The sequence below is a fragment of the Pempheris klunzingeri genome, chromosome 11, assembly GCF_042242105.1.
Source record: "Pempheris klunzingeri isolate RE-2024b chromosome 11, fPemKlu1.hap1, whole genome shotgun sequence".
Lineage (NCBI taxonomy): Eukaryota > Metazoa > Chordata > Actinopteri > Acropomatiformes > Pempheridae > Pempheris > Pempheris klunzingeri.
The window spans coordinates 7,898,668-7,915,270 of NC_092022.1; the positions used below are offsets into that span (position 1 = coordinate 7,898,668).

At 44.1% G+C, this 16,603-nt stretch overlaps 1 protein-coding gene across 1 annotated transcript; it reads left to right on the forward strand.

Annotated features, from left to right (window-relative positions):
• Positions 1-245: 245 nt before the first annotated feature.
• On the forward strand, positions 246-14,999 carry mbd6 (methyl-CpG binding domain protein 6). The gene is made up of 13 exons (XM_070839209.1): positions 246-424; positions 1,352-1,576; positions 2,263-2,402; positions 3,558-3,660; positions 4,221-4,392; positions 5,524-7,905; positions 8,331-9,343; positions 9,746-9,854; positions 9,993-10,138; positions 10,753-11,514; positions 11,705-11,757; positions 11,993-12,059; positions 13,173-14,999. The coding sequence occupies exons 3-13, from the start codon at positions 2,287-2,289 to the stop codon at positions 13,242-13,244; spliced, it is 4,995 nt and encodes a 1,664-aa protein (XP_070695310.1). The 5' UTR covers positions 246-424; positions 1,352-1,576; positions 2,263-2,286; the 3' UTR covers positions 13,245-14,999.
• Positions 15,000-16,603: the final 1,604 nt, after the last annotated feature.

Sequence of the window (16,603 nt, forward strand, 5' to 3'; positions counted from 1 at the left end):
ATGTGTTTTGATAAATGATGTGTTATCTGGGGTTAATCTCAATGCAGACATTACTCCCTGATAGTGAGGTGCAGACATGCATCCCGGGCCTGTTACTCTTGTTATTATCATGTCCTCTATCAAGGAGCTCCGCACTGATGTCTGTCTGGAGCACTACAAAGGTCCCGTTGCATGTCGGGTACAATACTCCCTGAGCGCCCACTGCGCATGCCCGACAGAAAACTCCATTATTTTTTTTGCTCGGAATCTGTAAGAAAAAAAAACAGTGGGAAACTGTGAATTTGGGATTACATGGATCGTGATGGTTTTCGGAATACATGTGAACGCCACACGGTTTAGCAGAGCGGAGAGCAGAGCCACGGCTGGATAACAGTGCGCCGGGAGCGGGACATCCTTCAGTCTTGTTGGGACACCACAGAATCAAGTAAATCAGTCAGTTAGCTCTGCTAGCCTAGCTGCTAGCGTTAGCCCCGAGATCCCAGGCGCAGTAAAATGAAGCGTTATTGCCCTTTGTTTTTAAAACGGACTGGCAGACGCTGCACAAACGCCGAGAGCTGATTGATCGTGCTGATGCATGGTTTGAATAACGGTATTGTTTATTTTACGGGTATTTATTAAACTATCAGCGGTTTTCAAAACATTCTCTGGCTTGTCCGTTAGCTAGCTAGCTAACTCTTGATTCTCCCGCGAGCCAGAAAAGCGAAGACTCCCAAACTTCGCCAACACGGAGAGCCTGACGCAGAGAAAGGTCGATAGGTCCCGCTAACACTAACGTTAGCTAGCGGCTGACAGTAACTTAGTGCAACCTGGTGATCGACTGTCGAAGCAGCATTGTGTCCTGCTCGTTTCTTGTTACCGTAGCTAACACGCAAGAGTTTTGCATCGGGAGTGTTTTGTGCGCCTGACAGCTGTCACGACAACATAGTACAAAGTAGCTTGCTAGCTTAGCTGTTAGCCTAGCTGCTAGCCTGCCGTGTATCAGCCGTGTAGTTGGTGAGATATTGTTCCATGTCTGCACACTGCAGAGATGTCGACTGTAGCTCAACTACGACTTGCATCAGGATTTTATTTCAAGCTCCTTTCAGGTTGCTTGCTTGTTAGCTTGTAAGTTGCTTGTTGGAAAGGTAGCAGTTTATATTGTGGCTAAACATCCAGTGAACCGTGGGCCTATTCTAACACACCCTCCCACTTCAAAGTAGCCACGGCATGCTCTGAAGTTGTATCCTTTTTGAGAGAGTAATCATTTTTTCAAGTGGGCTTTGATCACATTAGTTGCAGGAAATCGTATATAACCTCGCATGAGTTGTTAACCCTGTCAGATTACATAATCCGCCTCCACCTTTCTTTACAGGCTGTCCATCTTCATCCAAGACCCTACTCTGATGTGAACTGAACAAATACATCTGCAGGAGTCATCCTCTAAGTTGAGGATCTGCCTCATAGCTGAGGAAAGTCCAGGTGTTTAGGCATCAAGTCAGGTTTTACTGGCAGTCTGTGTGCTTCTCACCCACCAGCATGTACATTGGACAGTGGATACCTTAGCCAAAACAGATCCTGGCTTCCCAAAGATGACAAGGTATGCAAAATGTGCCTCAGTCGTTACATTTTTATGATTTTACCTTGACAGTAAAACAAAACCTTTTTTCTTTTGCTGTGGCCACACCTACTGGCGAGAAGTTCACATCATATTTTGGGTTTTAAAGGTCAGAGAGTACATTCTCTAGAGGCCTGCATTGTCAAGAGCACTGACATAAAGAAAGTAAATGTTTGGCACTTGGCCAGGCCTTTTTTTGGGAGGTGGAAGACAGCTGGAAAGTAAATTCTCATGAAGTGACATTGAAACATTGTATATATTCAATTCTTTAAACCAAGGCTGATGTCATCATGGTGCCACGTCTGACGTTAACATTTGGTATTGTGTAATCGGATGAATGTGGCCCACATATTTGGCATGCAGGTTGCTTTAATTAGATCTTTGATATCCTGAAGACTTCCCTTCAGAGACATTCGTTCATCCATTTTATGCACACATGTGTTTACTTATTTAGTGACTCACAGAGACACAACAAACTGATACATGCAGCAAACTATAGTTACACGTACACATACATATTAAAAAGAAGTTCATCTGGGCCCTTGCAGATTTTGGGCCATAAAAATAAACTTAACTATTTTAAATGTTTTGTAAAATGTCATTCAAATTGCCAATCAAATGTAATACAGACTAAAAAATATTTATTAACACTTTGCTGCTTTTCCAAGGTGCTGGCAGGTCGCAGCTACAAAATGATGGGAGGCAGTGAGACTGTAAGTGGAGACAAGGATGGGGTCCACACCACTGCAATACACGTCCCCATCGGCTGGCAGAGGAGAGTGGAGGGCGGGCAGGTGATCTATGTCAGGTGGGTTGGTTCAGTTTAACAGAAAGCATATACAAACTTATTGCTGATGTTTATTTATATGTGGACAAAGGATGTTGATGTGAAGGTATATCAATGTATACATCTATGACTTTGTATATATGAGCTGAATCATTTATTCTGCTGGTTTTGTCAACATATTTAGACGGATATTACCCAGAAAAATGTGTGGCCTCTGCAGATTTGCTCTAGAAATTTGAATAAAGATGCAGTATCTTTTTGTTTCCAATGATGAATTCCGTTTTCCTTATTTTTCTTGGCTCAGAGCAGAATAGCATATTTTAATTTTAGTACAGATATTCCACCTAACAGTCATACTGAGAGTGTGTAAAAAAAAAATTAGGAGAAAGTTAAGAGTAATTTTCAGGCCAATCAAATGGAAAGAAGCTTGACTGCTCTGTAAGAAGCAATGAGCTTGACATTAAAATGTAACAGCAGCTTACTCATTCACAGGCTACCTTAGATTTATGACCGGTTAAGTCACTGACTTTAACTAGCAGGCCAAGTAACAGATTCTTCAACAAGCCATTAAAAGGAGTTGACAGGAAGCTGAGATCATATTAAAATTAACTCCTAAGCAATAATATAAGTATGCTGAGTCTAATTTTCAATCACCACAAATATCATGCGGGCTTTGCAGAATCTGTTCTTTTTACTTGACTTGTTGTTCACTCTTTTTTTTTTTTTTCTACTTTATGCATGTTGAAAGTTTTGGGACTGTATTAGAGAATCTGTTCTTTATTAAGATTTCCTAAATCTAAGAGGGTTTTATATGTTTTTGTTTTATTTCTTTTTTTAAATCTACATTAGTAATCATTTGGGCTAAAATGGGATTTCTCTACACAGCAGGATTTTGCAAAGCAGCCACATAAAACCCAATTGTTATGAGGTCTTCAAATTCTCAAATCTCATTGAGATTTTACTTGTGGATATCTTCAGGATTCAAATTCTTTATTATTCATATTCCCACCAATTACAGTGAGGCAATCATTAACAATGACAGTCTTCATTGCCTCAAACAATGCTCATATAACATGTATGAAAAACATTTAACATGCTCTAAATGTATCTTTGGTCAAATTATTTCAGTTTGCCTTGAGTTTGCTGTTACAGTTTGTCCCTTCCTTCCTTCTGTAGTCCCAGTGGCACTGCCCTGTCCTCTCTGGACGAGGTCAAGACCTACCTGTTGACCGATGGCACCTGCAAATGTGGACTTGAGTGTCCACTCATCATCCACAAGGTGAAGTCAGTCTATAAGTTTTAAATCGCGTGTGTGATATAGGTTGGCAACACATACAGTATATACAGCACATCCTCATTATCTGGTCTTTTTAGTTTTCAGATTTAGTAACTGGGAACACTTGGATGTGCACTTACACACATACTTTAACAGCATGGCAATGACATCACTGACCTTGATGTTGTCATCATGTTGGGGAAAAAAGATTTCAAATAGCTTCTAACATCAGGCATTGAGTCCGCATAAAGAAATTTGAATTCTTGGCAGTTCTGGAATGTTTCTATTATGAAGGAGATGCAGGCATGTGACATCCTCATGAGGTGAATTAATTATCTATGATTAACTTCTTGAAAGATGTTTATCTGACTGTGTGGAATCATAACTTGCCTTTTTCTTCATAAAAATATGAGTGCACACAGTCTGCCGTAAGCTGTGATCCTTATGTGACTGTGGAGATTATCAGTGTAAAATACCCCTGCTGGTGCCCATAACTGTCCTAAATTTGATGAACTGTTATGCAAAGAGTTCTGCCTAATCCTCTTTTATCTGGTGTCCTGCAGGTTTTCAACTTCATTGTGGGAGTGAAGGTGGAGCAGCACAGCCAGCCATTAGGCAAAGCAGAGCAGGACATGACCAAACTGTGTAACCACCGCAGGAAAGTGGTAGCGATGGCGGCTCTGTGTCGGAGTATGCAGGCATCACAGCTGCCCTTTGCCAACCTTCATCATCCAGGTAAATTCTGAAGCAATGAGGCATACTATTCCTGTACCTGTGGACTATCCAGATTTACTAAACAGATGCTGATCGGCATCATGTTGGAAACTTTTATTTTAATTTAGTGGGATGGAGTCTCTCTGGAAGTTGTCTCCAGTTCATGTCTTTTAGATTGTAACGGAATCTTTTTCCACCAAATCTTTTGATATTGGAGTTGAGCGTGCTTTGTGCGCAGTACTAACCTCATGTAGAGGACTGCAGAGGGACTGTGATCTCTGCAGGATCAAACACAAATGTGCTCTGTGTGTGGGAGCACTTTGTCACTATCGTCATCATCATCATGTTGGGAAGAAATAAAGCTGAAATTTAATTTATGAAAGTTTGAGGTTTATTATTGGGCATAACAAGACCACGTCTTCCAGTCAGCCATATACTTCAAAAATGCATAATCAGATGTTTCTATTTAGTTTCTCCCTCGCTCTCTTCCCTCAACATTGGCTGTCAGAGAAACCGTATCATGATCCTTATCCATGTTTAGACACACTTTTAGTTCCCACTACCGCAAACAAACGGCATAAAACAGCTAAATGTGTAGAATTGCCACAGGGAGGGAATGGGATGGGCTGTCTGTCAGAGAAGGCAATGATGGTCGGAAATCTTGAGGGAGCAGGAGGGTGTGGGATTGAAAAACGAGTGCTGGTCAGTGTAGCAGAACATTGTATAAGCACTGACATACACAGTGATATTAATTGGTCAAAATTCTTATTGTTGGTAAACAGTGAATTAGTAACATTCCTAGTTACTTTCTTTGATATGCATTCATCTTCCACAGATGCAGCATATTTTCTAAAACTAATAGCCAATAGAAGTAGAAGGTTTCAGCTTCCTTGCTCATGCTTGGTAGTATTTTCGTGAGAGGGTCCTTTGGCCTAAGCATGGCCGAAAGATTATACACCACAAGTCACCTCATGCCTCAAAATCATAATGCTCCTCCTGTGCACTCAAATATGGCAGAATTTTCATTCCCAGTAGGCTAATTAGTTTATATTATTAGATTTCACACAAGACCTTTTTATAGGAGCACTTAATTCTGTCATAATAAAGCAACAACAGTTTAGTAAGTAGTTTTGTGTGTGTGTCTGCTTTCAGAGATGAGCAGTGGAGTGGACAGCCGTGATCCAAAGCGGGAAGAAGAGGACCATGGCATTTATCATCCAAAACTCCATTCACTCCCAGCACGACCCCACAGCAACATCCACCCAAACCCCTCTGCCAGCCCCAAAGCCTCCCACCAGTTTATTTACCCTTACAATGGTTCTTCCCCAGTCCTTCACACAGGCGCAAACTCTCACCATCCCCTAGAGGCTTTGAGAAGGCTTCACCATCCTTCTACCATCCCTGCTTCCTCCTGCTCTTCCTCCAGCTCCTCATTCGCAGCGTACAGCGCTGCCCAAAGGTCACCCCGCACCCCCACACCCCAGAACGTCAGTCAAGGTCAAAGAACTCCCAAAACCCCAGAGGCTCCAGGTTCTCCTCGGCTAGGGCCCCTCTCTTCAGCTCCTCCCTCTTCCCCCATGACCATGGGTGGAGGAGGAAGAGGACCACAGACTCAAGCTCATCATCCTCATGGTGTCATTGTGGGAGGCTCCCCCCTCTCTCCGTCTCCCTCCCTCTCTCCCTCTGTCCAAACCATGAACTGTGTGTCTCCTCACCAGCGGTCGCGCCACCCTTCAGCCTCTCCTTCCCCTCTCTCGGATCAGGGAGGAGGCTCTACATCAGCAGGCGGACTGATGGGAAGTAACTTAACTCAGAGGAGGAAATCCACCTCTTCCTCTCCACACTCCCCTCTGTCCAGTAGCTCTCCAAACCCCAGCCCCCACTTCCCCAAATACAAGCTGGAAGACATCTTGGAGCAGTTTAAGAACTCAGGCAACAGCAGCACTAATAATAACCACCTCCTTAACCCTACTAACCCCTCCTTACTGACCAACCAAAGCAGTAGCAACCCTCTTGCTCTCTCCTCGAAGCCCTCAAAGAGTACAATGAGTCAAACTCCCAACTCAGGACCACCAAGTTTTGGGTTGAACTCTGCAGGGCCTTCTAGTTTACCTCTGGGGCCATTTCTGAACCACCACCACAGCCATCAGAGCAGGCTGCCACATCCAGCTTCTTTCCCTGCGAGTAGCCTGCTGTCTGCGGCTGCCAAGGCTCAACTGGCTAGCCAGATAACCCAGGGCCAGAGCTCAAATGTGGCTAGCAACATGGTGAGCTTGCCCTCTTCTCTGGAGGTCTTGAAAGAGGCACAGCAGCAACAGTCATCAAAGGTAACAAACAGCACTTTACATAACAGCCACCCTCCCTCCCTTGCAGCAGCCTCCTCCGTCCTTTTTCCTCCATCCCACCCTCTGGCCCAGTCCCTGGCTTCCTCCTTGCCCCACCTGCCTCCAACAGCAGAGCGCAATGCATCACACAGGAAAAGGCAGCGACGATCTCCCACAGTGCTCAGCATGCTCAGAGACCCCCAACAGCTGGCTAATGGGCCGCTGAAGACCCCACCAGGAGACGCCATTTCTGCTACAGTTATCAACCTATCCTGCTCTTCCTCTTCCTTGCCCTCCCCCTTGCACTCTTCCTCTACCTCAGCTGTGCAGAACCAGAATGCTGTCATATTAGAAAACCATCATCTCCTCCCCGGGCAAACGACGAGGCCCCTTGCTCCTCGACAGATAGCACACCTTTCCAGGCCTTCTAGACAAAATGAGGCTCTGGATTTCACTACAGGCCCGACACCATGTCCTCTTGGCTTGGATCCTCCAACCCAGCCTCTTTCTGCTCTGTTACACCTGCTCAGTGTGCAGAATGCACAGGCAACAGCCTCCACATCCAACTCTGCTCCAGCTCAGTCAGAATCTGCGTCTGTTGAAGGAGGTAGACACACTAATAAACAGAGCCCCAAACTGTCACCCTCTTCTCCCACCCCTCATTCTAACGTCAGGCACTCACAGACTCCGTCACCGTGCCAAACCAGTAACACTAATGCTCTACCCTCGATTTCACAGCCGCTTTCTCCCCCCTCCCACTCTCAGTTCAGATCAGTGCAGTCTCCCTCACATCCTCAGTTTAATAAATCAAGTCCTCTACAAAGACATTCTCCTTCTACAGTTCTCAACTCAAATTTAGCTTTACACAACGACACCAGCCCGTCTCAGCATATGCCCTCAGACAAGCATCAACAAACTGAGAATCACATTCCTACAATAGACTCTGCTTCCCAGGCACCATTGCAGGAAGCCTCGCCACAGGACGCCGTGGTGACAGAGATTGGTAGTAACAGCATATCTACATCAGTGGACCTGAGTCATTCTCAAGGCAGTGTTTCTATGGCGATTTCCAGCTCCCCGAAGCCTCTCGATCTTAGCAACCATGTCTTGGCCCTTTTAGCAGCATCTTCCACTGTGCCCCAGGGGGACGGCTGCTCCTCCGATCGTACCACTGATGTTGTGATGTCTTCCCAAGAAAATCCCTCTGCAGGTGAGGATATTTTTCAGTCTGAAGTTGTCGTTCATCTGTAAGATATAACCATAACTTTTAAATGCATATTGAAGTAATATGGTTTCTAGAGCTTTGCATTATGCTGAAAATGTACCCATATGAACTATTCTGTTACAAACTTAAGTCTGATTTAATATGAGCTAAGTGCGGTCATGATCTCTGCCTTTTTAAATCAGACTTTACAGACGATTGTATTTTAGGATGGTTGAGGGCAAGAAGTGCAAATGTTTTCTCATGATTGTTCCCTTTAGGGTGTTAGGCTGTCATAGCTTTTAAATTTAACCCTGTTTTGCACGTACCTATGTGAAACCCTGAAAACAGCCCAGCTGAAGACCCTTGTTTAAAATTTGTTTACTGATTGTGTCAGCCCGAACAGATGTGAATGATTCTTGTCTCTCCCACAGTGCCAGAGGAGCCAAGATGTGTGTACTCGAAGTTCTCCATAATGACCAAACCTCCAGCAGCCACCAGCCCTGGGCCCACTGTCCCCTCTCGTCTTGGCGATAACCCCAGTCCTCATACACCTTCAGCTGTGAGCGACTCAACCACTCCCTTACCTCTGGCAGAGGCTTTCCCCTTCATGAACCAAGAGCAGCTGCTTCAGCTGTTGTCATCCACGGGAGGGCTACCATCCCTCCTAGACCCGACAGTACTGGCTTCATTGCCCCTTGGGGGAGTGTGGTTGGGAGGGCAGCATGCACAGATGCCCCCTGCCAATGCTACACCACAACCACCACATAATCTTTCAGAGCAGCAGCAATCGGAGCATCAACAGTTACTGCTGCAAGAGCAACAGCAGCAAAACCAGGATCAACAACAGAAGCAACAACATATAAACAACAATCCTCTCTTTCCCTTGTTGCCCTTGTTGAGTGGTGCTCATGGGGAGCTGCCACTGAACCTTTTGGGTCCGCTGAACCCTCTCCCAGCTGCAGCCTCAACCCCTACCCCAGGAACTGAAGCTGATTTAGGGCTAACAGAAAAACCTAGCCTTCAGGCTCTTCTCATGGCATCCTTGTTGCTCGGGCAACAGCAGACACATTTGTTACCTCTGTCTGGGCTGAGTCAGTTGAGTCAGGTCAGCTTGGAAGTTCCTCTCCAGCAACCACAGCAGATCCCCACCACACTGGAGGGCCTCACCCTGGATAAGACCTCCGGCCTCCTGGACCCATCAACCCTTTCGGGCCCAGGGCTCTTGGAGGTTGCCCAGGGCCTTCTCCCCATTCCTCCAGGAGCTGAGGGCTCTATCCAAGCCCTGCAGTCTCTGCTCCTTCCTGCCGCTCTTCCTCCTCCCCCTGCAGCCTTCCTGCCCCTCAGCCCTGCCTTGCTCACTGCTGCCCTGAGCTCTGCTGAGCTCCACCCGCCTCCCCACACCCATTTAGCTCCTGCCCAGCAAACCCAACATACCCAACCTCAGGTAGGCTCCCCTGTCTCCTATAGCTATTTCCTCTTAGCTCTTCCTATTTTCCCTAGAATAATCTGTAGGCTCACTTCCTCAACTGCGTCATTATCTTCTCCTGCGTTAGTTGTTATTTTCCTCAACGGTTTTCCTAAAATATGAGTGCAGTCTCAACTATTTCAGATGAAGCCATCAAACTACATAGTTTGTTGGGGGTGATTCCAGCTGTCTATCTTGATTTAGTTCAGGTGTGAATGCATATGTTTTTGGAGAGATTAATTTTCACTTAAAATTAAAATACAGAGTCTTGTCTCTCTGTACTCTGTATGTCCAGTTCCATTGCTGCCTTTTTTTCTTTGATCGTTTAGTTTCAATGATCATTTCTGAAACTTAAATCCAGTTCTCTACTCTACTCCCCAGGTATCTACTGATGCTGGTGTTGACACCCTCATCCCCCTTTCTCTCCAAGGCAAGGACAACCCCATCCTCCAACAGCTACTGCCCACTTTGCTTAACCACGCTGTACTAGGTGAATCCGGAGTACTTCTTTCCTAAGATAAAATGTATTATGTTGGCAATAAATGAAATGATACCAGCAAAACTGACCAACTATTCTCAGTATTAAAACTCAGCCATTATAACAGTTATGCTAAATGTGTCTTTGTAGGAGATCTTTCTGGCATCGCAGGCCTCCATAGCATGTTGGGAATTGGAGCAGGTTCCATCCTCCTACCCCCAGTCCAGACCTCCGCTTTGGGCATGCCTCTGCTGCACGGTCCTGATGGAGCCATCAACTTGCTCAACAACATACAGGTAGTGAACTGGCATGTAACATTGTGGATAAAGCATATCCACTGTATAAATTAAGAATATGTGGATGTATTTGTTGGCAAATAACAATTTACAAACATTCAGGTTGCAGCTGACTCTCGCTTTAGCTGATTAAAATAGCAAATGTTGCTGGCAGCACATCATAGTCATATCAGCTGTTGCAAATGTATGTTTGTTCTTTACCAAACCTGACGATAGCTAACTTTTTTTTTTAAAGTGTTGTCTGCAACCCGTGTCTTCACTCAGTCAAAGACACTTTGCGAGGGAAGAGCTGTGTTACACTGCTGTGTAACGGCAGTTTGTTTGTCCAACAGAGTGAGATGTCCTGTCCAGTGGATCATTACACATCAGCAGCTGTTATTTTAATGTCTCACATACATATTTAATCATTTAGGTGAATCTGACTATCAGGTTGGGGTCTAAATCAGCAGAAACCTTATTCTGAAGAATTAGGATCTGAGCCATAATGTTCTTTTTTTCACTTGCTTTTGGATCCTTTTGCATCAACGAGAAAACACATCGTTAATTTTCTAACATTTTCTGTGGGATTTTTGACTTTTATTGATTGCCTCCACTTTTTAATTTTTTTCCTCCAGCTAAACCTTGCACCACACTCAGAAGGAGAGAAGCCAGTCTCATTGCAGGAGACACAAAGCCCTGCCCCACAGGAAGACATTCCAGCTAGTCAGACCGCTCCGGAAGTGGTTCCCAGTCCTGCTCCAGCCCTTGCCCCTGCCCAAGAACCCACTCCACCCCCACAGCGAGTGTCTGAGGGCAGGTCTGTTATCGATCCTTACACGTCTTTCATGGACACGATTTATACCTCCTTCCTTCAAGTCAGTGCTAAAGAGCAGGAAGACAGGGCCCACTTGGGGCCATCTGACCCCACGTCACCCTTCTGTGCCTTACCGCCGGTTTCTTTCCCAGTGGAGCACCATACCCCGTCCACCTCTGTCCCAACTCTACCCCAGGCAAGTGCCCCAGTCTCCCTTAGCCCACGTCGGGCCTGTTCCCTCCGTAACCCAGACTTATCCCGACTCAGCCTGGAAGCGGCAGCCCATTCCCCAGCCCAGGGAACGCCCAAGCCCACTGAGGATGGGTCTACGTCACCCTTGCAAAGGAAACCAGTAATGGTAGAAGGACATACTCACCCAGAGCCTCCTCTGCCACCCATATACTTGGAAGAGGCTAAGACAGACTGTACTGGGCCTGCTGCGGCTGTGTGCCCATATGTGGAAGCAGGGGTGGATAGGCAGGGGCATCTTCCCCATGTAGGGTACCTCAGTCCCAGGGATGGATGCAGTGGGAGGCCTAATGAGGAGACAGCTGGGACATTGCTGCACACCGAACAGGGAAGGGTGAGTGTCTCCTGTTACCTTCAGCCTTAAAGGCAAAGTTTCATATCACAAAGGGAAACCGTATAATCATCCTGCTGCGACCAAAGAGGAATGTGATTGACTTGAATGGCTGCATTTGTATGCCCCTGATACCTGTAGTTAATTTCATCATGATGCTTTTTAATGTGATTTCCTGACTCTACCTCCCCAGGATCAAGCAGGAGCAGCAGGTGTAGCCAGAAGAGGAAGGAAAAGGAAACAAACGTAAGTCGTCTTGTCAGCAGTTAATTTCTCCCACATGCTGTAGGCAGGGAATCACCTGGAAAAATCAATTTCCAGTAAAAGTCAAAGTGGCTCCGTCATAAGACCTTGCACAGTAATCCATTAATGCACTAAACCTGCCTTTTCTGATCTTTCATAACAACTGACCTATCAGGCTTATTTGACTGCAGCGTGCTGTATTGAATATTAAGGTGTTTCTTCCCTTTTTTTGTATTAGGCTACAGAATGTGTTAGAAGATTTCAGAGACATGGATGCTACAGCACTAGAAGAATCCAAGGCTACGGTAAGAACCAGCTCCCCCTCAGTGACTCACAGATCTGTTGGTTTAATTATCAGCAGCACTGGTTGTTTATTACCTTTCATGAGTACCATTGAACTGTTTTGACTCAGACATTTACAAACCTCTTACTTCAAAGCACAGCCTGTTTTCATGTGCTGCTGTTACTCTCCAGCAGCTTGGAATTTTTTTGCCATGCTGGCAGCTGATCCTCTGGCTTTTCCTCCAGCTCTACCTGGAGGTTCATATTTATAGTTTTGAGTGAAATGCCTCCAGAACCATTTAGTGAATTATCGTGACATTTGAAGAAATGTATGTTCCCTGCCAGAATTGATTGTTATCACTTTGGTGATCCCTTAACTTCTCATCTAGCGCCATCATCAGGTCAAAAATGACATTTTCCAATACTCTGGTTTATGACCAAATGCCTGCAAAACTGAAGCAGTTTCCATCAGCCTCAGCTCTATTGTTTGTAGGAGGAATTAGAAAATGTTTGCCTGCTAACAGGCTATACTAAGATAGTGAACATGGTAAACATGCCTGTGTAGCATCAGCATGTTAACATTGTTATTGTGAGCCTGTTGGCATGCTGATGTTTGCATTTAGCTCAGTACAATCTCACAGAGCTGCTAGTATTGCTGTAGAGTACCAAGAGCTACAAGTTAGTCTAATCCTGTCTGATAGTTTATGTCATAATTGTGTCTTAACAGTGAATAAAAGTGTTTTAAGTTAATCACCCCGAGGTGCAGCAACATCACAGCGAATCAGACTGATTTATAGAGAATCTTTTCAGAAGATAAAACATGAAAACTGTTATAAGGTTTCTCATTGAGGTTCAAAGTTTATTCTTGATCTTTATAAATATCCATCAATGGGGCCTTTCTGTGAAATTATAGTCTATTTCCTGTTGTTTTTGAGGTCAAGTACTTTTAATCATTTTTATTCAAACAAAAAAAATCCTCTGAAAGGTGAAAACAAATGCTGGATGGGAAGAGTCTGTTTGCTTCTTGGTGGTAATCAGGGAATAATTCAGTTCCGACTGCGGTGGTGAAATCACTCCACCACTGAGAGGCTGGAAAAGAGATGAGGCTGATGTGACTGTAATGTCTCTCGTTCCAGACAGCACTGCTGAAGCCTGAGAGGTCGGTCCGCGGCAGGAGGCGGCGAGGTGCCAGGTCTCAGAGGCAGTGATTGGTGGAGGGAGCTGTAAGTCAGAGCGGTCCACCAATCAAAGGCGGCCAGACGCCTCTCTCCCCCCCCACCCCACCCCTCCATCTCTCCACCATCATCACCACTGTTAAGACCTTTCTATTTTTTTTTTTAAATTCAACTGCACTAATATTATGCCGTTGTCATGTCAACCATTGTTATGGCAACCACTATGTAAAAAAACACATAGGAGAGAGATCTAGTCTGAAAAGTTAATTTATAAAAAGTGAGAAAAAAAAAAAGACAAATTTTGTGGATACTTTTTCACTCTTAGGTCTTCTCTTAGGTCTAGTTCACAAAATAATGGTTGCTTGACATTGTGATCAGAGATCTGTTAATTATGCTCGGTGTTAGAATTATATCAATGACAAAACACAAAAAAAAACAAAGTACTGTTTTCTTCTCATCAGTGTGTAACTGTGAGTCAGGATAAAGCCCATCTACTTGAACGATGCTCTCTTTTGAACGTGTGTCTGTACGTGTGTGGATGTGAGTGTCTTTTTATGTGTCCGAGTGTGTGTGTTGGACAACAGTGCTATAGCTGAGCCCCTCACTGTCCGACCGTTAGTTATTTTCATTTTATTAAACGACACCCTCTCTGTCCGTCTGTCTGTCTGATAAAGGGCTCTTTGCAGCGGTTTCAGAGAGCGCTGCAAGAGAATATAAGAAGGAACAGACTTGAGTTATTTTCATTCACAGTACGAAATAACCTTTATGTGGGACAAGCCCAGGAAGTAATGTGGTTCACCGTATCAGGTTTCTTCACGCTCTAATAACTTGTTATCATGACTCCACATGTCCTGTGAGGTGTTCCTTAATGGTTTGTACATCACTAATAATTTTATGAACTGAGAAAACTTTCATTTAAAGTGAAGCTCTTTTGTACAACTCTTTGAATCACGTCACAACGCGCCAGTGTAAGAGCAGAAAAATAAGTGAATCTGACAACGTCCAGTTTCTAATGTACACCAGGTCCACTACAAATCTGAAACAAAAAACAAAAAAACAACCTTCAAGCATAATTTGTCAGATTTTTGAAAGCCACTTAAGTTTAACATGCTGTGTCCTTTGTTGCTATGAAGAATTGCGATTAGCTGTGGTTTGACAAAGACTGTTAAATATCTGTTGACTTTACGCCCACTCAAACTTTCTGGAAGTATCTGGGGAAAAAAGTATTGACTTTTGAAATTAAAGGTTTGCAGCAATTTACAGTAAGTACAGTACAGTATGTCCTTTTGATTGGTTGAACGAATGGCTGGAAAAGTTAAACCCAGAGAGCGATGATGTCTTACATGCATCTGTTGAGTCCGTGTGTTACTGTGGATTTGGAGTAATATCCTCCCTCTGTCTCCTCATATCACTGTTTGAGCTCTCCTCCACACACTGCCCCGCCCCAAGAGTACTGGCATCTCTAGCTGTATTTAACAAAAAAAAAAGAAGAAAAAAAAAAGAATAAAGAAAAGTGAAAAAGAAAGCAGATTATGCAATTTCTACACTTGGAGATTTGTACATATGTACAGTTAATGTGTTTTATTTTGATTTTATATTGTTAGAGAAAGAGACAAGAGAGAAAACAATGAATTGTGAATTTTTCTGAGAATTGTAATTAAGTATTTTTCTCATTCTACCCCTTGCTTTCAATACTTATGTTTAAAAATACGATTAAATTGTGGACTGTAGCTTTCTTTTTTATATGGGAGTCTTTTTTATTTAATATTAAACTATTTACAAAAAATGTACCTTGTGTTGATTTCTGTTTGCACCTTTGTGTGGCAGTTTAGAGGTTTGGTTTTAAGTCACACATGGATAAATAAGGATTGTATTGAACGTGAGCGTAACGTCGTTAGCTTTCAGAACAAAAAGAATCAAGACATTTGTTTGATAACTTTAAAAAGAAGTATTAAACCCGCACCCTGGTTAAACTACTGTAAATTTACTCATTCAAAAAGAGGAGAACCTATTCAAAAGAACTGAGTTACAGTAACAAAAGTTCTTTGTAGTTTCACTGAGATCCACCCTGTTAACAGGTGTGGTTAGTGTTGGGTCCGTCTCCCTGCCAACAATAAAATCCATGGACAGGTAATCTTCTGAAAACATGGTTAAAGGTATTATTAGAGCAGAGTTATTGGCTTTTAGGGAGCAAAATACCAGTTTAGCACCTCAGTGAAGGAAGTTGTGTTTATACCCTGTTAATGTAGGCAGTGTATTTGTCTTTTATCAAGATGTCTTAAAAACTGATTTAATTGGAAATATGATCAATATTAGGCCTTTGATACATTTTCCTGATTTTAATCGTGGTTCCAGATCTGATCTGGGATTTTTAGGATCTTTTGACATTGTAAGAATGGTCATGTTTTACACTGAACTATTTTCCTTAAGTTTAAAATTTTTCCCACAATTCTGTTTTAGTTAATTTGATACATCAGATACATTCCCAGAATTTTGTTTGATATTTTTATTAGTCAAATTAGGTGAGTATTGTTTAGTGTTCCCTCTAAATAAGTACAATGTGTATTTTCTCTAAACAGGCCCGATGATGATTTGTCAGTTTTAACATTGTGCTGCATCATCCCAGAGTCAGAAGACACTGTAATGCTCCGTCAAGGTGAGGCCTTAACTCATATTATAGTCAATAATATGAATCAAAGGCCCAAACTCATCTTTTGATCAATAACTGCAAGGCTGGTGGTTCCTTATGCCTTTCAAGAAACACAGTCATGCATCGGAGAGGAGCCAAAAGCCTGTGATGACTAGTCACTGCATCAGACAGCAGTGATGTTTCCCTTCGTTGCTTTGCTCGGATGTGACGCTGCAGCCTGTTTCCGCCTGCCTGTGAGGATGCTGAGCTGATGGGTACCACTTTAAAGAGACGGATGCAGACCACGCCCTTCCCGTATCCACCGATAGGGGGCGCTGTGGCGACCAAAGCCGGCCGAATAAGAGCAGCTTTACCTCACTGCCCTTCCAGCAGCATCTCACCTTCAACCGGCCAGACGCGCATCCTCCGCCGCCGCACCCGAAAGGGAAAAGAAGAAACACACGAGAGAGACGCAGCGTCAAGTAAACCTGTACAGGAAACCGAGCATCATCCTAGTGGGCTGTTTTAATGATGTAGGGGATCGTTTTGCGCTTTGACATCTAATTTAGCCTGCGCGCCTCACTGCGACAAGGAAGCACAGTCCAGCTGCGCATAAATAAACTGCAGCCTGCCTCAGTTTGTCAGGATAAAAGCGAGCAGCCTCTCCACGGTCCTCCCGGCGAAGAAGGACGAAGCCACAGCGCATCCCTCGTCGTTTATTCTGACGGTCAGATCAGGCCCCTCGTCGCCCCTTCATCCAGCC